Source organism: Arvicola amphibius, chromosome 8, assembly GCF_903992535.2.
Source record: "Arvicola amphibius chromosome 8, mArvAmp1.2, whole genome shotgun sequence".
Taxonomy (NCBI): Eukaryota; Metazoa; Chordata; class Mammalia; order Rodentia; family Cricetidae; genus Arvicola; species Arvicola amphibius.
In genome coordinates, this window is record NC_052054.1 from 50,579,954 (window position 1) to 50,603,171 (window position 23,218).

Consider the following 23,218-nt stretch of genomic DNA (forward strand, 5'->3'; position numbering starts at 1 on the left):
TGTTAGTAAGAAAGGCAAATTGCCCACTTTCAACAGTGTTTTGATTTACATGCAAAAGCTGCCTCCCAGATGTGGAGACCCTGTAGCTTCGCCCTGTTTCCTTCGCTCACGTGGATTTGCCCCTCTTCCTTATCTAATTCTGTCTTGTCTTTAGTCTGGGCTACGTGACTCACGATGTAGCATGTCTCATCCACTTACTAAAGTTCTTACATCCTTCCTGTCTTACATCTACTGAAAATTCTGTGAAAACTAAGGCAACCACCCACGCCCGCACGTCACTCCCATGTACAGACACATATGCATGCACACACAGATGCGGTCTTGCCATGAAAAACATGTTCAGTTATTTATACATACCATATGTTGGCAGACAAATTCGGGCAGCCCTTCTAAAACCTTTTAAAAGTTAAGAAAAGTCTTTCTAAAGTTAAAACAAAAAATGACCCTCAGAAGGAGCCCCTCTTCTGCACCGGTACAACCATAAAATGAAGCTATGGAATGTTTTTAAAACATTTAGCAAATAGTCTGTGCTCCATTTTCTTTTATTTTTTATTTTTTTTTATAAAAAGTTTCCATCTCCTCCCCTCCTCCTCCCTCTTCCCTTCCCTCCCTTCCACCCATACCCCCATTTCCTCCCTCTCCAAGCCAAAGAGCCATCAGGGTTCCCTTCACTATGTTAAGTCCAAGGTCCTCCCAGCTCTCCCTAAGTCCAGGAAGGTGAGCAACCAAACTGACAAGGCTCACAGTGAGCCCGTCCATGCTGTAGAGTTCAAGCTCATTGCCGTTGTCCTTGGTTTCTCAGTCCTCCTCCACAGTCAGCCACATTCAGAGAGTCCGGTTTAGTCCCCTGTTCCATCAGTCCCATTCCAACTGGACTTGGTGGTCTCCCGTTAGATCTGTCCCACCGTCTCAATGGGTAAATGCACTCCTCACGGTCCTGACTTCCTTGCTCATGATCTCCCTCCTTTTGCTCCTCATCAGGACCTTGGGAGCTCAGTCCGGTGCTCCTATGTGGGGCTCTGTCATTTTCTCCATCCAACGCCAGGTGAAGGTTCTATGGTGATATGCAAAGGCAAAATTAATTACTGAATGTGAAGCTGTGTATCCTCTTTGTTTGTGCATGTGTACGTGTGTGTGTGTGTGTGCGTGTGTGTGTGCGTGCGCACCTGTGAGACACGTTTTGCCTATCCCCACTAAGATCATAAGCATCCAAAGGTCAGTGCCCTTTCTTTCCATGAGTTGTATACTCCCAGAACCTAACACGATGTCTTGAATGCATCAACTATATTTGTTAACAAATGAATAAACATGGACATGGAGCTGGAGGGTGGTGGTGCACGCCTTTAATCCCAGGACTAGGGGGCCAGAGGCAGGCAAATTTCCAAATTCAAAGCCAGCCTGGTTTACAGAGATAGTTAGGAGAGCCAAGGCTACATAGAGAAATCCTATGTCGAAAAACCAAAACCAAAACAAACAAACAAAAATAACAACAACCAAGGACATTTATATATACTGATTTCTCTTGATTATAAGTACTCCTTCAAATATGAATCAGACCCTCAAATTGCTAACCACTACTTTTTGATACTTTTCTCTATTTTTGCATGCTTAAATGTTATTAAACTTTAACTTTTTTCCAACAGAATTTAAAACCTAATATTTCAGTTTTATAGTAGTAGTCTTTCCTACAATAAATTGTTTTGAAAGGATGTAACCTTATTGCAATATTTGATCCTGTACTTTGTAATATAATTTTTTTAAATGTCATGAACAAAAGTAAATTATACTGTCCAATTTTATTCAGTTAACTAATTAATTGTAGGGCTGCTATAAAACCCATGGCCTTGTCCATAGTAGGTATATGCTCTACTACTAAATAATATGCCCAGTCCCAAACTTAAGAATATTTTTTCTTTGCAAAAGTATTTTATTTTTCCTTTTTCTTCTTTTATTGAAAATAGCTTTTATCTCACATAATATTTTCTGATTACAGTTTTCCTTCCCTTTACCCCTCATAGTTTCTCCTGTAGGTGGACTTTTCTTTCTAATCAGCCAAATAACCCAAATGGAAACTTTTTACTAATTATAAATGCTTGGCCAGAAGTACAGGCTGATTACTAGCTAATGCTTACATTTCAAATTTCTTACCTACCCTCTGCCACATGGCTGTACCTTCTTTCAACATGGCACTTCATCCTACTTCTCTCTGCATCTCTCAAGATTCCTTAGACTCTGCCAATCTTCTTCCCAATAATCTCTCTGCCCCAAAAATCCTGCCGAGCTATCAGGCAATCAGCTTTTTATTACCACTGAGAGCAACACATTTCACAGTATACAAAATGATTATTCCATAGCATTTCCCCCATTTTTGTCTAGATAAAAAAGAGGGTTTTAACTTTAACATAAAAATATATACAACAAAGCAGTTATCAAGAGTTATAGTTACAATATCTAGTCCATTTGTATTTGGCAAATTTAGAGAAAATACTCTATTATCTATCTTATCTTTGTGAGTCTAAAGTTTTATACCTAACTTACTTTTTATCATAACTAAGGAAAACTGTAAGTTTAATTATTTAGTCTTTAACTCCATCAAAGACCCGCATAATGGTATAATGTTACCTAATGACAGAGACATTTGGCTGCCTGGACAGTTACCCAAAGTTCTTCTGTAACATTGAAGCATCTGTCTTCAGCTACAGGTATAGTATATCTGACAGGCATTTCTGAGAAGCAGAGAATTTTGAAGGACTGACCTACCTTCTCTTGGCAAAGTTTGGTAGTTGTTTTTTCTTAACATCCTGCTGGTCCAATTTGAACAGCATATTGTCAGCAACCAAGGCAAGGGCACTTTCTTGCCTGGTTGCTAACTTTTCTCACAAAGAAAGCAAACCCCATATAAAGTTTCTTCTATGCACATTATTCTTTTTTGAAATAAATTGATATTGCCAGGAACAGATGTGTCTCACTGACATGAAAAGTCTTATGTAATTAAAACATTTTAAATGTCAAAATATGTAGGTCTCTTAACAGTTTGAAGGCCATCTATCTATCTAAAAATATCTCTGTATGACCTTGCAAACTTACCTGTAGATGGAAGTTTCTGTCCCATCTGGTCCCACAGATGTTCAATCCCAAATAAACACACAGAGGCTTATATTGATTATAAACTGTATGACCTGTTGCTCAGGCTTATTACTAACTGGCTCTTAAAAACTTAAATTAACCCATAGTTCTTATCTATGTTCAGTCACGTGGCTTGGTACCTTTTCTTAGTAAGACGTTCTCATCTTGCTTCCTCTGCGTCTGACTTGCGACTGCATCTCTGCCTTTTCTTTTCCTAAAATTATATTCTGGGCCACCCCACCTATACCTTCTGCCTGGCTACTGGCCAATCAGAATTTTATTAAACCAATATGAGTGACAAATCTTTACAGTATACAAGAGCATTTTCTCATAGCACATAATATGATTACAAGTTTGATTCTTACTGATGCCCACTACTAATTTATATTTCTTTATTATTCTAAATAGCCTTCAAGGACTACAACTTCACATTGCATTGTTAACTGAACTGCATAGGTACAATACCAGAAACAAGATTAGATGTACATATACAGTATAATAAAAAAAAACCTTAAATGTGAAACAATATGCAGAAATCTATAACAATGTAAAATATTTGAGACTAGTGGTTGCTTTTTTAGTTCAAAAGTAGATTCAATAATCTACCCTTTTATCCCATCATTTTATATCCTTCCATTTCTCTTCAGAATGAGATCCCTAAATCTAATCCCCTTTGTTCACATTTTTTCTTGACCATGACCAACAATAGCTTGTAACCAAAATTCGTAAACAATAACAAACATCCATACCCCTGAATGACAAAAATCCCTCATTCCACCTCTTGGGAATATGGGCATTGTGTTCTCTAGACTGCTTCCTGTTGTCTGGGGGCAATGGCTTCTTTAATGAACCCTGAGAAAACTGGAATAGTGATCAAGTCCTGGGAGGAATACTTGTTGTCTAGCCTTGCTGTGATAGGAAAATGTAAGGCTTATCTGGCTGTAAGTCTGGCTGGAGTAGTCTGTGAGGCTGGACTATCTCAGCTAATAGCTTTGTAGTTATTCTGGATACAGAATCTTGAGGCAACTGCACAGGGGTATTCTGAGGTGTTGGATCACTGGGCCATCCATTTTAATTGGTGTTTGGTCCCCTTGTTCTAAAAATACATAAACTTTTAAAGATAACATAAATTACAACTATGAAATATGAGTTGTGTACAAGTCAGTTAAAGATGATTATTTTTTGTTTTATGTTTGAACAGGTAAAATTATATATCACATATCCTGTAGTTCTTCTAGATTTATTTTTTTATATTTGCAGTCAGGATTGTCAAGGGGTCTCCCCTGACCAAACCTGATCTATATCAACCTGAGTTGAATACACAGCCTCTCATCTCCTGTGAAAATAAAAGCATAACCTCCTCCCCAGAGTAACATCTTTTGACTTCCAATTTGAAGTCAAGACATTTTTAAAATATATATATTGATTCAATTGATGAGTTTTCATAATCCAATGTGTCATAGCAGCTGCCATTCCTTCATGAGCAATCAGAAAATCTAAAGACAACGTAATAACATACAGAATCCAAACTCTCTATATTTCCCATCTTTATGTGGCTTATTTTTTGTTTTACTTTATTCCTTTTTAAGGACTTTATTATTTTTAAACTACTTTTAAAATCTATGACTATATATACCTTTTCTCTTTTCTCTCCCAAACCTATGTATATTTTTAAATACACTGTAACCCATTTAGAGGGTTTTTTCCATTTGAATCTGCCTTTACTGGTTATCTTTATCCTTTTCCATCTGCATGAGCCTTTAAACTGCTAAATGTAGTTAGGACAACCTTGGTTTTGGCAACTGGCTTCCTCCAGCTCTGGAATACCTATGTCCAGCATAAGGCAGGCATTCTTACTTAGTTTGCTGGGGTTTCGGGTTTTTTTAAAGCTTTCTCAGACCCAATGTGGAAATTCAGCTCCCATATTAGAATACCATTTGTACTAGGACTTTTCTGTCCCAACAGCCAGTTCCCAAATAACTACACAGAGAATTATTATTAGTTATAAATGCTTTGCTAATAACTTAAGCATGTTTTTAGCTAGCTCATATAACTTAAATTAATCCATTTCTATTCATCTATATTCTGTCCCAAGGCTCATTTACCTCATGTACATAATTCCCATCCTGCTTGCTCTGCATCTCATGGTACCTCTTTTTGTTCCACCCTTCTTCTTCCCAGCATCCTCCTAGTCTGTCTCTCCCACCCAATCTGTTCCTGCCCAGCTATAGGCGAATCAGCTTTTTATTAACAGTGAGAGCAACACATTTTCATGGTGTATAAAAGAACTATTCCACAGCATCCCCCCTTTCTGTCTCTCCTTAGAAAACAAACAGGCTTCTAAACATTTTATTAATTTACAATAAAATAAAATAATATGTAATAAGATAAAAACTAACACATGAGAATAGAACAAAAAAAAACAGAAAGACAAGAGCCCAATAAATTAAATAGTTATAGCTGCAGAAACCTATTCATTCACACTGGGATCCCATAAACCCACTAAACTGGAAAAAATATATATATACACACACAAAAACGCACACAGAGAGAGAGAGAACCTGTAGGGCAACAGAGAGAGGGGGGGTATATATGAAAATAGAAAATAAGTCTAAAATATTTTAAAAAGAAGATACTCTGATATAACATTATAAGACATGGAACCGCCAAAGATTCCATGGAGTTTGTTTTTTGTTGTCCTATCAAGTTTTATTTTGGGGTTAAGCCCAATTAAACTTCTCAGGGTCCAGCTAAGATTCACAATAGCAGGCAAAAACCTGGCTAATTGGATCTGAGGAGTAGTACAAACTGTCTAACTGGAGCATATTCCTCCTGCATGTTTCTTTATTTCTTGGGGTAAAAAGAAAAGAAGGAAGGGGAAGAATAAGCAAATGGACATTCTCCACAACGTTTTCAGTTTATATAGGCATACAGACAAGTTAGCAATTCCATAGGCAACAGCAGTATCAAACATGCATTTCACAGAATCACACACACACACACACACACACACACACACACACAAACACCAAAACAAACAAGCAAAAAAACAGTGGATTTGGCAAGAAGGCGCCTTACATCTCAGAGGGGGCATGGTTCGGAACACAGCATTGGTAGCCATAGCAAGGGCCTGGGAGGGAGGTTAATGCCTGATTTGCATTAACGTCTAGCTGGTTGAGCCAAGGAAATCTCTTTTGGGAACTTTGCTTTTTTTTTACTCCATCAGGGCATGTAATGTTTTGTGAGAATTTTTCTCTCTGAAGCTAGTTTTAGCAGCTCAGGTCTTTTTCCTGTATAAGCAGTTAATTTTCTGGGCTATAAATGGAGACTGAGGTGAAGGGTAATACAGAATATTAGTAGCTTGTTAAGTCAGAGCAGAAAACAGTAGATCATACCTTCCTGAGTCTACTGTTAGAGCAGACATACCGCCTCTCTATTTAATGCCTCCTATCCGGGACTCCTTTCTTATCAAGGAGTCTTGTCAATAAAGACAGTTATGAGGGACTAGTTTTATGTAGATTTCATCTATGAGAACAAAGGTTTGACTGAGTGAATGCTTTCACCCCAGATCTTCACAGTGTGTGTTTGGGGGGTGGAGGGATATCCGACTGCCCTACAGGAAAAGTCATGTTTATACACTGCTGGGATATTACAGAAGGGAGAACATCATGATTTCCCAAATTTCTACAGGATTGGCAGTGACTTATCCAAAACACAGGCTTTTCCTCAGCTCTGCACACAAGGGTTCTCCATATGGAGTGTCCATACACCCATGGATTAGTCTAATAGATCCGTCGGCTGCACATTCCTGCCTAATACTTGTGGGTTCACCCTGTTGTCCACCTACTTACTGCTGGGCATACAGCCTACCCTTAAGAGTTGTTTGTTTCCCCAGTGAGACTCCCTTGGAGAAAACTAAATTTTCAATTGCAAGTCGCTATCAATTGGAGACGGCTTCCCTATTGGGGCATGTGTCCATTTCTCCTTTCAGCTCTGGAAGCCCATCTGATACAAAACATTACAGCCCCCTTGCATGCTGCCTAAGTCTCTGTGAACTCGAGTGTGGGTAGAGTATGTTGATTTAGAGGGTTTGGTTTCTTGGTGTCCTCCATCCCCTCCGGCTCTTATACTCTTCCTGCTTCCTCTTCCTTAGGATTTCATGAGCCCTGGCAGAGAGGGATTTGATAGAAACATCCTACTTAGGACTGAGTATTCCAAGGTCTCTCACACTTTGTATGATGTCTAGCGGTGTACTTCTGTATTTGTTCCCATCTGCTGCAGGAGGAAGTTTCTCTAATAATGTCTGAGCAAGTCACTGAGATGTGAATATAGCAGAATGTCATTGGGAGTCATGTTCTTGCTATGTTCTTTTAGTAGAACAGTAGTGTTTGGTTTAGTCTAGGTCTCTGGGCTGTCTAGCCTTGGTGTTTTGATCACCCAAGCAGTAAGATATGGGTTCCATCTCATAGAGTGGACCTTAAGTCAAAGAACATATTAGCTGATTACTTCCACAAACTTTGTATCACCATTGCATTAGCAAACCTTGAAGGTAAGAGATCATTATATATTACAGGTTTTATGGCTGGGTTGGTTTTGTGTTTCTCTTTTGGTGGTGTGCAGAGTACCTTCCTACACCAAAAACTCTAGCATGTAGGGGTGAAGGCTCTAAGTACACATCAGCTCAATTTCTCTATGTTCAGTGAGTCATATGGGTATTGTGTTCAACAAAAGAAAAGGACCTTCCAATTGGTTTGTGGGAGCCACCTATAGTCTTGGAAACAACATGGGTTGTTTGGGGTTTTTTATGGGGCCCCTTTGGCCTACATTAATTAAATGTAACCCATTCCTGATACTGAAAGTTTCACTTGGTGACAAGAAATGTCTAGTTGTGGCTCTGGCTCTCTCATTATTTGACAGTTTCATTTAGATCACTTTCATATATGTGTGTGTTTGTTTCGATCTGTCTGTCTGTCTGTATGTTAGGGATCTTCTACTATATTAGGCTTCTATGCTAACCCCTCATATTGCTCTTACTTTCAGCTGTTTCTTTCCATATCCCCTCTCTCATCCTCTCCATCCTTCCACGCCCCACTTGGTCCTCCCTTTCCAGTCACTCCATCTGTTCTTATTACTCTGTAGAACAATTCAAGGTCAAGGACACTGATACTTCCAATAGTTCTTTTATTATTAGCTATCCTAGGTGTGTGTGGGGTGTGTGTGTGTGTGTGTGTGTGTGTGTGTCTTTGTGTCTGTTATTTTCATAGTAAGCTAAAAATTGTCCTTTCAAGATCTATGAAAAACTGAGTTAAAATTTGATGGGGATGGCACTAAATCTGTAGATTGCTCTTGGTAGGATGGTTATTTTTTGCTTTATTAATCTTACTGATCCATGAGCATGGAAGATATCTGCTTCAATTTCTTAAAGCCTTATTTGTCATATAAGTCTTTCACAAGTCTTTCACTTGTTTGGTAGGAGGTACCCCAAGATACTCTGCATCATTTGAGGTTATTGTGAGAGGCGTTGTTTCCCTGATTCCATTTTTAGTCCATTTTTCATTTGTATAGGAGGGCTATTGATTTTCACGAGTTAATTTCTTACCCAGCTGCTTTGCTAAAAGTGCTTATCAGCTGTAGAAGTCTCCCAGTGGATTTATAGGTCACTTATGTATACTATCAGATCGTCTGCAAATAAAGATACTTTGACTTCTTCCTTTCTAATTCATACCCCCTTGGTCTCCTTCAGTTGTCCTATTGCTCCAGCTAAGACTTCAAGTGCCATATTGAATATGTATGGAGAAATTGGACAACCTTATCTTGTTCCTGGTTTTAGTGGAATTACTTTGAGTTTCCATTTAAGCTGATATTGGCTACTGGCTTGCTGCAAACTGCCTTTATTATGTTGAGCTATGTCCCCTGTCACCCTAATTGCTCCATGACTTTTATCATGAATGGGTGTTAGATTTTGTGAAAGGCCTTTTCTGTAGCCAGTGATAGGATCCTGGGGTTTTTGTCTTCAGTTTGTTTATATAGTGTCCAGTCACATCCTCCCTCTCTTGTTCTTCCTTCCCTCAGAAACAATATGAGAAAGTGAAGGAGCAGATGGAAGTCGTGAGCACCTCTCTGAGTATGTCTGCAGACTCTCTGATGGTCCCTCGGCAGACTCTTGAGGAGCTTGATGAGATAATAAAGGTAAGGAAATGCCTGGATTGTTCAGGTTTGCCTTTAGAGCAATTTTGCACAGCAGCTAAGTGCCAGAGTAATCCAACTCAATTCAAACTAGTAAGATTTAAAATAATATCAGATGATGAGAATCTCTAGTTTCTTGTGTTATACAGCGGCTACTAACACACACAGCTACTTAAATTTTAATTTCATAAAGTTAGAAATTCAACTCCATCTGAATCAACTGCATTTCAAACCCTCAAGAGTCACATGTGACTAGCAGCTTTGGTGGCAAGTAGTCACGGTAAAATCTATTAAAAGTATTAAAAATAGGCCATAGTTCCTTCCTTTGTCTAGGAAGCTATTTAACAAACCAAATCGTTCAGTCAATAAATAAACTAATGAACTGAATATACAATCCTCAAAAAAAATACACACACAGTCAATAAATATTTGGGAAAGAGTGTTCAGCTTTCTCAACTATCAGGAAATGCAAATTAAAACCACTTAGAGAATCCATCTCATGCCAAACGAAATGGCATCAAGAAAACAAATGCTGGCCAAATGTCAGGAAAGATGCACCTTTATTCGCTGCAGATTGGGAATGTAGCCTTTTACAGCCACTATGGAGTAGAACGGCCATATGGCCCAGATATCCCACTCTTTGGTGTAAAAATGAAGGACTAAGTCAACATACCTCAGAGATCCTTGCACATCCCAAATTATTCACAAGGGATGAGAAATGAAGCCAACCTAGACATCTACCAAAACTGAGGTCATGATGGTTGCAAGAGAATAACTAGAACCAGAGACCATCGTGTCAGAGAGAATAAGTCAGGCTCAGAGAGACAGTGCCAGATGCTTTCTCTCATTTGTGGAAACAAAATGTGTGTGTGTGTGTGTGTGTGTGTGTGTGTGTGTGCGCGCGCGCGCGCGCACGCGCGTGCGTGTGTGTATAGAAAGGGGATTGTGAGAGGAGAGGAGGAGATCTGAAAGGAGGGGGAACTGTGGAATACTGGAATACATGTTCTAAGAAAGTAGAGTGGACTGAGGGAAGGAAGGCAGCCAACCAGAGACAGACAGAATCACAAAGGAGGGTGGTAGGGGAGGACGACAAACAAGAAGAAAAATCGAGGAGCATATATATATGAAAATGCCGTAGTTAAGCCTAAAGAGTGCCATACAAATTCAACTCCATTTGAATCCACTGCATTTCAGACCCTCAAGAGCCACACGCGGCTAGCAGCTTTGATGGCATATGCTCATAGTAAAATCAATTAAAAGTACGAATGTAGCTCCATATTTTTAAAGATAAATTTTCTAATGAGATTCAATGAATGAAACTACCTTGAAATAAATGACTCCACTTGATTGTTTTTTAACCTTTGAAGAACATCAGACGAAAACAACCTGGTCACCACGTCATTCTTCTTGAGCTACTGAAGTCCCTAAGACCCTGCTTTCTCCAGCCTAGCTCCTATCATTACTCCTAGTGATATCAAAATCCATGAGGATGGATCCACCAACTCTGTCCCCCATATTGTTTTAACTTCAATCTTTTCCTCCAGCCCACCTCTGTTGTCCCTTGTAGGGCCAATCTTGCCATCCATGACCTTACCTTCTCCTAAATCCATCTGAAACCTTCCCTTGTTAAGTGCTGTCTTCGATCTCAGTCTAGAGCACCCAGGTCAACAATTCTCCAACCACATCAGCCCCTCCTTCCTCCTTAGTCCTGTACCTCTACTTCCTTTCTTCCCTTCTTGACCAGCTGAAATGGTCAGTCTAATTATGCCTGGAAAATACCTTGAGCTCCCAAATATACTTCTTCCTGGTTATTTACATACAAATACTAACCCTGGGCTCCCAGTATCACAGCTGCACCAGAGCAACTGAATGTGACCTGTAAGAAACCTGTCTGTATGGCCCGGTGGTGGTGGTGCATGTCTTTAATCCCAGCACTCAGAAGGTAGAGGCAGGCGGATCTCTGTGAGTTCCAGCCAGCCTGGTCAACAGAGCTAGTTCCAGGACAGGCTCCAAAGCTAAAGAAAGAAACCCTGTCTCAAAATTCATGACAACAACAAAAAAAAGAAAGGAAGGAAGGAAGAGACAGAGGGGGAAGGAGGGAGGGGAGGGAGGGGGAGAGAAAGAGAGAGAGAGAGAGAGAGAGAGAGAGAGAGAGAGAGAGAGAGAGAGAGAGAGAAACCTGGCTGGCTGGAAGAGAGGTTGCCCCCTTCAGAGTCAATACAGGACAAATCTAGACATCAAAATATCAACACAAAGGAGATTTACTACCTGGGTTAGGGAGTGGCCTGCAAAGGCAGACAGCAAGCAGCAGCAGCAGCAGCAACAAACAACAAGCACCAAGCATTTTTCTGCAGGAGTAGGTTTTTAAGGAGAAAAACAGTGAGTCTGTGCTAGGGTGAGCTGGTAAATCCTGTAGCCAAATAATGAATTTTGATTTTTGGACCTTGTTGTTTTATCCCAGGAATGAGTCAGTGGCATGGACGTTGAGGTTAGCTTTAGGAATGCAATCTAATGGTTTTTAGCAAAGCAAAACCTGTTAGCACCATGTCTGCCGGGCTGAGGCCTGCTGGAGTTCTTCACTGCCTCCCTCCCATCAGCTCTGGATGGTGCCTTTGCTTCCTATAGCACTGGAAAACTGAAAACAAACAGAACCCCCCACACACACCTCTCTTCCTTCAGTCTGCCAGCCCACCTGCTTCCAGGGCCACTCTGGAGTGTTGATCCTCCTGCACCTTTCTCCCAAGCCCTAGAAACATGGTCACAGGGCTTTTGTTCTCCAGTCTCCTTTAGCACCCAATTCTTAGCTTTGTTGAATCCCTACTAACCCTAGCATCTCCTAGCTCTTAAACGCACGCACAAAGAAAGAAAACTTCCCTTTGAAAGAACGATTGTTGGTTTGTTTTTTTTTAAAAAAAAAAATCTTCAAGCCTCTCTAATCTTTGCCTCTAATCTTTGCCGGTTACTCTGTTCAGCATCCTAGGGAAAATAATGTCTCAAGTCACAGCTGTGATTTGCCTCCCAGACCCCCCGCCCCTCTCCTATCTCCTGGCTCCATCCACTCTGCATAGGATTCCAGGATTCTCCAGTGGTGCAGCTCTCTTTGCTATTGCTGAACAACCCTTCGAAAGCGAGAAATACATTCTTAACTCAGGGCTGCGTAAAAAAGGCTTTGAGCTGGACCTGGCTCTGAGCTGCTCTGGTCTCTGCTCTGGAGAATGAGTGACTTAGCATTCAGTATAGAGCCCTCTTTTTCACCCTAGTCTCTCCTAGCTGACGTCATGGGCTCTGATGGTTTTAGAGAATAATTATACAGATGATTCTATAGTTTACAGCACCGTGTCTGACCCCACTGTCCAAACCCTTGTAGACAAATGCTTATTGAACATTACAAGTCAGAAGGCAGCATTTTGTGTTACAAAATTAGAATTTCATCTGCTGTATAATAAGCAAATCAAAGCTCACATATTCTGAATTAAAACTGATCCCTCCTCCCACCCCGCTGCCCACATCTCAGAAAATGGCACTACCCACCTGCTCAAATCCAAAATCCCAAACCATGCCTGAGTTCTCCTTTCTTTGGGTGACTTTTTGACAAGACATGTTGGCCCTCGATCCGAAATGAACCCTAGCTTCTGGCCTCTTTCTCTTCTCTGCTGCCTCCCTCCGTTTCTGTCAACTCTGAAGGAAGATCACAGACTCAATAGTATGTAAGAACAAAGAGCATTTATTACTAGACCAACATGCAGGGGTCGACACCTGTACAAAATGGCGACCACCCTGAAAGGAACATACAGGCTTCTTTTAACCACAGTTTGGATAATTTCAGGAACAGTTAGGTCATCTCAAACATAATTGGTCAAGCAAGCAACAGTCACACTAGTATATTTTTAATTGACTGAGGTTGAGTTTTACCATTTTTGGACACACTTAAACAAGTTTGGCCAAGTCTGGACATGACTCAGAAGAAGGATGCAGGATTTGTCTTTGAGAAACTGTGGGACTCACTCAGGCTTGCTCTCTCCCTTGTCCCTAAATAAGGATCTTGTTGACGAATGGTCCTTTGTTCCGAGAGAAACCTGTTTTGACCCTCTCCGAGAACTGAAACCTAGATTTAGGTGTAAAAGTGGCAAAGTTTAAACCCTTCCGTTCTAGCCACCTGCTGCCCCATGCAAAGTGGCAAAGAAAGCCGCTAACAGCTGCATTTGCCACCGCTGGAGCCCTTCTAGATGCATTCCCAAGCCCTTACCAGAAGAATCACTTTGAAACATAATTGGACTCTATTGTTTCTCCTGGTGAACTTCTAGTGACACAGAAGCGCATTGCACCATGACCCAGGAGGCACCACTCCACCCGCTCACCCCCCTGCCTGATTGCTTTAACTTGCTGTCTTCTTCACTGGCTACTCAGCAGCTCAGCAAACTCTCATTTTCACAGATGCTAAACAATGTTCATAGTCCTCACACAAGGCCTTTACATCTACTGTCTCTAGATCTTTAAATGACTCACATCTTTGTGACAACTTAATCCAAAAAGTCCCTGTGACCCCAGCCTCTACCCACCCCATCCTACACATTGCAGTTTCTTCAAAATGTCTTTAGCTTTCTAAAATTAGTTTACCCACTTAAGTGATCATTGCTGTCTGTGCCCCCAATTCCCAACTGCAGCCAGCCCTTGAAGGAAGCAACTGTGTGGTCTTCTCTTCAAGAGTGATGGGCGGGCACTAGGAGCACAGTGGACATTTGTTGAAGGAATAATGAGATAATGAGCAAAGATGGAATGCCTGTGGTATTTTTTTCTGTTTATATAATTCAAAGCAATATGACCAGCCAAATGGCTAAAGGCTTAATATAGCCTCTAAGAAATAAATCTTGTGTGGTTAGAAACTGCTGGAGTCTAGAGAAATCAAACCAAATTCATCTCAGCTCCTGATTCCTGAGTGTGTAATATCAAGTAAGGGTTTATAATATGGGTGAATAATCATGTACAGTAATTACAGTAGATAAGAGACCTGTGGAAACACGAGCTCACCCAAGAAGTCAGGAGCTGCTACAGAATGGTAGCAATACTTGAGCTGAATTCAGATGGATGAGTGGAGCTCCAAGTGGGTTCTGAAAGAAAGGAAAGCTAGCTCGGATCAGAGAAACAGCGTGTACACACACACACACACACACACACACACACACACAACCTGTTAGACAAGGTTGGTCTGTGAGATCTAGTAGAGAAAAATGTGATTAAATCAGCAGAGAAAGATGAACCAGACAAAAAGGGAGCTACCAGGGAAAAAGCAATGGGCTGATTCTGGGAAGGACCATGCCGTAATCATCACCTTTCCTGAAATGATAGAAAAGTGTAAAAAGCAAGAAAGACTCAGCTCATAGGGAAACACTGGCCACACAGGCAAACCTTGCCTATCCCTCTCCTCACTGGGCCCTGTGAAAAGGGGAGATTTGCTTTATTGGTCAATTTAGGAAGAACTGTACAGGCCCTGCTCAACTCCACCCTCTTCTTGGATAGAAGCTTTGGGCAGATGATTTATTTCCTTGTGTTATTCGGTAAGGAAGCTCTTTGGGCACAAGGGCCCCTAATAGTCACACAGCCTGACCAGGTAGACTAACTGTACTTCTAGGGCTGAGTACCAGTTACCAGCTGACTGAGACTGAAGGCATACTTTCCCCTCAGCTGCACAGAAATGAGGTAACATGTTTGGTCTCTGTGTTTATTTATTTATTTATTTATGTATTTTCCAACATGTTTAGAAATTGGATACTGGAAAGCAAGGCTTCCTACTGGTAGATTCCCCAGAGAGGTTTGCTATAAAGGGAATTGAAAGGTGGAGCACTAACAGGGTGTATGGGTAACGGAAGCTGTAGGTTTAGTTTTTGTTTTGGAAAGGAAATAGAGCATGTCTGAATGATGAGGAAGCACTCCATAGAGAAAGGGGGGAAGGTGCAGGATTAGGCAAATCCTCCTTACAGTAATGAAGGCCTGAAGTTGACAAGAAAGAAAATGACCAATGTTGTTGTTATCTGGGGGAATTGTTCTGTATTTCTCTAAACTCAAGACTCTTAATTTGTTTGTCTTTAGAATGCATCCGGAATTTATGCAGAAATAGATGGAGCCACAAATGAGCTACAAGGAAAACGCTCCAATCTAAGTAACCTCAGTCAAGACTTAGTCCAAGAAGCCATGGACCATGCGTCCAACCTTCAACAAGAAGCTGAGGAGCTGAGCAGGTAACGTCAGAGGTTCAGAAATGCAAGTATTTACACGGTCTGGAGGAGCCGTTTGTGTTCAGTGTCCACTCCAGAGTCTCTAGGACAAAGCAAGTAGGTTGGGGGCCGGGAGATGGGAGCAACTCTGTTTGGTTGCTGATTTGCTTGTTAACTGTTCCCTCAGAGACAATCACCATTTTTTTGCAATTATTTTGGGAGACATGTTTTGTTTTAGTCTTTGAGGCAAGGGTGCAAGTGAAGTCTGTCTCACAATTATTAGTAGGATGCCGGGGGCAAGAAGTCAAACCCCTTCACAATGTCTAATTCTGCTATCTTCACCGCTCATTTCATAGGCAACATTTACTTTCCATACCCAAATATCATAATCTATGCTGGTTGGGAGTTAGCAATAGAACTGTCTAGTAAATACTCGGCTTTCTGCAGTGCCCAGCTGGAAATGTTTGATTTAACTCGAGTTAAGAGAAAAATCAATTGGCAATTTCCTTCACAGCCCCTAGAAAAGAGTCACACATCCTCTGGGCACTCAGTTAATGTTAACTGACATGTACCGAAAGGTTGGAATTGGATTCATGACCCTGAAATAGGCAAATAATGAGATCGTTACAGAGACCACATGCCTGGAAAGGTGGGCGGTAAAGACCGGAGATTAACGTCTATTCCAAACACACGCCATCTTCTCCTCCTCTTCACCGAAAGTTTCAAACATCCTTCCAGACTGAGTAAGGGAAGCTTAAGGAATAAGAGAGGAAGGAAGGGGGAAGAAGGGGAGGGGAAAGGGAAGAGGAAAAGGAGAGAGGGAGGAAGAAAAAGAGAAGAAAGAAGGGGAGGAGGGGACATAATATGGAAGTCTGTAGAATTGGCAGTGCTGCTGTGTTACAGTTATTCAGTTTTGGTGCTGTGCCCTTAGGAAATGTGCCTTTTATGAAAGCAGTAAAAGGGACTTAGATCAAATGCTAGTTTTTAGTCAGTTATTAGTTTCCAGACACCCTCTGGCTCTCTCATTGTTCCTTCATTTTTCCAGGAACCACGTTCAACTGGCGGGTGCACACAGCACCCGTCTCTAAATGCCATTCTGCAGTGGCGTCAAGCAGGGTTCCACAGAAGCTGTTGTGCTTCTCACTTGCTCCCCAGCCACAAGTATCAGTCACCCTGACGTCATGTTTCTGACTCAATCCATTCTCGGACATTTTCAAAATTTGTAACTCTTTCCCCCTCAAAATGTAAAGGCTGAAAATTCCTCAACATCTGTCTGGTGTACTCACTTTTTTCCTTTACCTTTTTGCCTGCTAAGGAGCAGCTTACGTTGGTTTGTTTTGTTACGAAGTATCTTAAAACCCAGACTGGCTTCCAACTCTGTATAGCTAAGGCTGACCTTGAACTTCTGATCCTCCTGCTCTCCCTTCCCAGGGCTGGGATGGAATCACAGGAGAGGGCTGCTGTGCTGTTTTAGGCATTGCTGGGGATCAAATCCAGAGCTCAGTGCATTCTAGGTGCTTCTTTGTATTTGTTTGTTTTGGTTTCTCGTACAAGACCTTGGGGTCTCACTCTGCAGCGAGGCTGGCCTGAAACTCTCCTGCCTTTGCCTGTTGAGTGCTGGGATTACAGGCATGATGTCCTTTTGCTTGTCTACTTTCTTCAGAGTTTATTCTTGGAACCATTTCTAAGAACAGGTCCCGGGGAGGAACAGCAGAGCGCATTTGGAAGGGAATCGCCCCCCCTCTTACAACACTCTTACCATGTCAGATCCTTCTCTCCATCAAAATTAAGCTCTGTGTCATGATCACAATATAATGGAGACAAGATCATTTTATTGTCTTCATTTTTTTCCTGCTGATTTTAAAAATTCAAATGAAACATTTTTAATAGATCCCTACTGTACCCATGGGGGTTGGTGGGGAGTCAGCCCTGCTACTGGGCAACTTGGCTAGTGATGGATGTAAACAAAGAGAGAAGTAGCTGGGGAAGCACGGAGGAAGTTGCTCAGCCTGAGAGCAAACTGGGCCTGGGCCAGATGGAGGAGGCTAAGAAAGAGTTGATTGTGCTCATCGGTTCTGTGATGGGAGAAGACCCGGGTAGGAGCTGCAGTGTCCAGCAGTGTGGGCACAGGCAGTCATTGTCGGCAAGGTATTGATGAACCAAGTGATACAAGACGGAGGTGCTCGAGACTGAGAGGAAACAAGAAGCTGATGGAGCTGAGAGTGAGGAAAACGCTAAAGATTTAGGGTGAGCCATGGAAATGGGCATGGAGATGTATAATAAAGGATAAAGAAGTATTGGTTAGCCAGGCATGGCAGTACAGGCCTTTAATCCTGGCACCCAGAAGGCAGAGGCAGGCTGAGTTCAAGTTCAAGGTCAGCCTCCTCTACATAGTGAGTTCCAGAACTGCCAGGACTATGTAAAGAGACCCTGAGAAAGAGAGAGAGAAAGAGAAAGAGAGAGAAAGAGAGAGAGAAAGAGAGAGAGATTGGTCAGGAAACTAAATGTCACACATAGTTTCTGAGTCCAGTTCAGAAACAGTATAACAGTAAATCCTAAAGTTCAAGAGATGCATGGGATACTAGTCATTACATAGCTGATTTTTGTTATTCCTAGGGTGAATCCTTAGATGTGTGGTTATGAGCCATTGTATGCGGGAACACCCCATCTATGGTAGGTTCTTGGTAGATGGTCCATGATTCTTACCCAAGCTAGGAAGAGATAATGCAGAGAACATGGTGTTTCAGGGCAGAGGGGAGGCTAGACTGAGTTGGGGCTGCCTGAGGAATCAGGCTAACCTTAGCAAACCAGTGTGTGTGGTCTGGAACCTCTGTACCCTCTCTGTGGGGCTGGATCTCTGTTATAAAGAGTAACCACTTGGTAAGCAGTAGGCCGAGGCACATGCTTCAGGCCTTTGTCTGACCTGCATGATTTAAATAAACCCTTGTGTTGTAAGCCACATTTTGGGGTGACTTCTGACACGGTCCAGTCACAACAGGTTCATACATTCCAGGGTAGGTGTGTGTGTGGATTAGAAATGTTACGTAGGAGAAAAAGAGATGTGAAAGAAATACAGAGACATACAACAGTACAGGTGGAGGCAACTCAGTGGATATGGAATACTGAATTCACCCATTGTTAATCTCCATACGCTTTTATACCCCAGTACAGAAGTGGGAGAAGAAGGCAAAGACTGCTTTAGCATGACACAAAGGACAGCCAGTCAATCCTTGAGACATTGAGACATTATTTCCCGAGTAAAGCATTTGATGTTTTGGGCAGGATCCACCCTAGACCAAGTGTCCTGTAGGCAGCCACTCCCTGTGTCAAACCTCCTTTTTGAAAATGAAGGAGCAGGAATAGGCTTGAATTCTCTGACCTTTGGTCAGGATGGCCTCTATAGGCCATCTTAATGTCTAAAACCCAAGTAACCACACCCTAGGTCAGGGTGTGTAGCCACACCTGTTGTCAACAACTTTGAAAGAGCAAAAAGAAACACAAACTCTCTGACCTCCAGTCAAGGTGGAACAGGCTCACATCTGTGGGTCCCTCCATCCTTGCAGGAAGAGGAACGGGGACTCTTACTAAATCATCATTACCTTTTTTCAGCAGTTGTTGCTTGGCACCAGCTGCTGTGAAGCCAGATGGGATGAGATGTTGGGAGCAGCACAGGCAGACAAATGCAAACATGATGTGCCCCCAGGAAGGGAGACTCAGGAACACCTCCCAGGACACGTGGCTTAGGAAACAGGAAGGAGGGCATCTGTGATCACAGAAGTGTCTAGATGACCTGAGCGTGACCCCATTTCCTATGGAAGTATGAAGCAAAAGTGACAACTTCGTTTATTAACAGAAATTTGCACAGTTCAGACATGAACGGGCTGGTGCAGAAGGCTTTGGATGCGTCAAATGTCTACGAAAATATTGCCAATTATGTCAGCGAAGCCAATGAAACAGCAGAACTTGCTCTGAATATCACCGATCGGATTTATGATGTGAGTATTCCTTTACCTCAGGGTTTGTTGGTTTATGGCCTCACTCACTCTGGCTTTTCTTCTCTTTTTTAATTTTTTTTATTAAATTATATAATTTTTACACATTTTCACCTCCTCCCCTCCTCCCATTTCCCTTTCCCTCCTCCCATTTCCCCTCCCCCTCCCTCTCCAGTTCAAGGAGCAGTCAGGGTTCCCTGCCCTGTGGGAAGTCCAAGGTCCTCCCACCTCCATCCAGGTCCAGGAAGGTGAGGATCCAAACAGACTAGGTTCCCACAAAGCCACTACATGCAGTAGAATCAAAACCCATTGTCATTGTCCTTGGCTTCTCAGTCAGCCCTCCTTGTCAGCCATGTTCAGAGAGTCCGGTTTGATCACATGCTCCATTAGTCCCAGTCCAGTTAGCCTTGGTGAGCTCCCATTAGATCAGTCCCATTGTCTCAGTTCTTTTTTTAATTAACAGATTCCTATGGTCTTTCTTGTTTTTTATGCAAAAAACGTCATTATGCCTTGCTCTTATTTGCTACTGTACTTTCTTCTCCCCCATTCACTAAACAGTCCCCTTCTGCTTTTGTGTGTGCGTGTATGTGTTAGAACATACATGCATAACACATTATACATAGTACAATATACATTAATGTGTTTCATGTGTATGTGTGTGAATATATATGTATATACATACATATATATATATATATATATCTTTGTTTTCTAACATCATCACTTAACCCCTGACCTTTCAATGAAAAATTAAAATGTCAGAAAGTTCAGGAGCACTAAGAAGCAAGCATCGTGTGCCATAAGACTTGGGTTTGCAAGTTCATCAGCTGAGCGCCGTTAACAAATCAGAGTTCCTTTGCAGATGCTGTTTTTGTTCGCTGACTGTTCGGTATGTCTTCTTCCTTTTTGCCAAAGTCTCCAAAAAAAGAGTTTTAGGCTAGCGTCTTCTAATAGAGAAGATGTCTTAGGATTCATCCCCCTTTTTCTAGTTTCCTCTCAATTCAAAATTATTTATCTGGTGCTTTCTTTATGAGAGCACTTAGTTCAAGCCTTGGTCAAAGCCTTCTTCTAGTTGGCTGAGTTGTCCTGGGGCGGGGGCGGGGACTTACTTTGGAAATGCCAAGACCTTGTTCGCTCCTCTCTGTGTTCCTTCTTGATTCTAAGCTATGGAAGTAAAGCTGTGTGAATTTTGCTTGGCATTTAGCAGATAAATAACTTCACTTACATCCAAAAACCATGAAAAGCTGGTTTTTCTCCAACTGTTTTTACCTGCTCTGACCGCTTGTTTTGTAGGCTGTGAGCGGAATTGACACTCAGATCATTTACCATAAGGATGAAAGTGACAACCTTCTTAATCAAGCGAGAGAACTGCAAGCAAAGGCCGATTCTAGTAAGTAGCTCATTTTTTCCTCCTCCTACCACATGGCACCTTTGACAAACATAGACCCATTTCTTTAGAATCAAGTCGCAAAACAGCAGACTTGATATTTCAAAGAAAATTATGATTGAAAACCCCCTTCCATGTGGAAAACTACATGGAAACATATATGTAGTCAACATATGGTAGAAACTCATATTAATCAAACGGGCTGACTGATAGAAATATAATATTGAATATATATTATTCAAGGAGTTAAAAGCATACAATATACTAAACACTAAAACGATGTTGCCCATAATCCAGAAACCTTCACATTTTTACAGTGAAGGAAGGCATCGCCACTGTGAGAGCTGACTGGGATGACTTCATATATCATCCCCGTGAGTGCCGATTAGGATGATGGGAAATGTCATCCCTGTGAATCTCAATTGGGATGATGGGAAATGTCATGCCCATGAGAGTCACTTGGGATGTTGTGATACCACAAGCCATCGGGTTGGTCGGCTCTGCTACAGCTTGTTTACGGCAGTGGATGGTTGTGGACAGCCCTAACAGACACATAGAAAGAAGCTTTCCCCACTACTGTGAAAGCCAGCACTCTGAGAATGGAACAGAGAAGGACACAATTTAAACACCACAGTCCCTTTAGAGCCCATGAGTCACTCCCACTAACAACTGAATAGACCAAGATTGTCATTTCTGAGGTGATGGCCTCATTCCTAAGGATATTTGAGCATTGACTAGGGAGTTGGAAAGCCCTTGCCTAGCTGACTCCTAACTCTTGCCTGAAAACAAGCCAAGTTCAAAACAGAAAACATCCTAAAACCTTATCAAAACAATTAATCTCAAGTCAACCTTGTGTTATCTTTTTGTCCACTTCTGAAAAAAGAATTATATAGAGAAATGAACACACTTTGATTTTCATATTCTGAATGCTGAGTACCACAAGGCAACTGCTCTTTTGTGTTTTCTAGGTAGACAAAAGTAACAAGGACACTCTTAATTTTTTTCTGTCCTAATTTATCACATAATTCATATTAATGTCTTATAGAACTAATTCTGAATATGCTTTCTGGAAATTAATGAGAATACTGGGAATATAAGCAGTAAAGTATTAGTAAAGTATTGTTTTGTTTTTTGAGACAGGGTTTCTCTGTGTAACAGTGTGACTGTCCTAGACTTGCTCTGTAAACCAGGCTGGCCTCAAACTCATAGAGATCCACCTGCCTCTACCTCCCGAGTGCTGGTATTAAAGACGTGTGCCACCACCACCTGACAGGAATTAAGCTGTTAACAGCAATTTTAAAAACTAAGTGCTGCCATATCTGTGAATTGCTTTTGTTTCTTGGGTGGGGAGGGCCAGCATATAGCAATCCTTACCTAGCCCCAAATAGATTCTCCTCTTATTTTTATCAAGTCCCAGATACAGAGTTTAAAAAAGCAGCATTTAATACAGTCACAGGCCCAAACCAAAAGCTGAAAATGCTCTTATATTGCCATATCTGAAAACAGAAACTTCAAAAAATAGGAAGGGAGGTTCACTGTCACTAAAAGGTATGTTAAGTCACTCTTAGAAGGCTGAGAAACCTAGAGGAGGTGAGTAAGTGCTTGTTCCTGGTTACACTGTACTCGGTGACGTAAAACAGTAAGGCCCACCTTGTCTGTGTGCACTATACACAGCAGTAAGAAAATCCTGCAACACGGTTGCTAGAAGTGACCGTGCCCTGTGTGGCCACTGGAGGAAATTGAGGAAGAAGAAGCAAGGCAGCCAGGTTGCTATTAGTCAAGTAGTATAAATTTCCTGGCACTTCAGAAGTAAGCCAAACTCAAACCCAAACCACTAGCTACTGGGAAAGCCGGTCTTCTGTTCAGATAAGAAGATACAGCTTCATGACCTGCTAGGATTTGCTCAAGAATAACCCCAGTTTGGGAACCATGTCCAGGGCCTATTTTCAAAGGAAAACAAAAACTATCACAAATCAATTGCAGAGAATAGGTGATCTGGTAGAGCAATATACACATGCAGGTACATACAGGTATGTTGTCGGTTAGCTCCGAAATTAAACTCCCCCACAAAGAAGTCTCCAGGCTCCCAGTGAATTCTTTCTAAATTTTAGAGAAGAACCAGCGCCACTGGTTCCAAATGATAGCAAAAGAAATATTCTCCAGCTTGTTCTATAAACTCTGGAAAAAATGTATAAGTCAAAACCTCAGGAGGACACAGAAACGGGTGAAATGTAAGACAAATTCTCTTGCAGACAGAAAAATCCTAATCAGCCAGGTGTGGTGGCTCATACCTGTAATCCCAGCTTTCCATAGAC

General features: G+C 41.6%; 1 protein-coding gene across 2 annotated transcripts in view; it reads left to right on the top strand.

Moving 5' to 3' along the window:
- Lama4 (laminin subunit alpha 4) overlaps positions 1-23,218 on the top strand; it is a 146,732-nt gene that overhangs the window by 75,133 nt on the left and 48,381 nt on the right. For both annotated transcript variants that reach the window (XM_038340164.2, XM_038340165.2), the window contains exons 12-15: positions 9,199-9,315; positions 15,400-15,548; positions 19,378-19,519; positions 20,810-20,906. In XM_038340164.2, the coding sequence (XP_038196092.1) occupies positions 9,199-9,315; positions 15,400-15,548; positions 19,378-19,519; positions 20,810-20,906 (505 nt within the window). The remainder of the gene's footprint in view (positions 1-9,198; positions 9,316-15,399; positions 15,549-19,377; positions 19,520-20,809; positions 20,907-23,218) is intronic.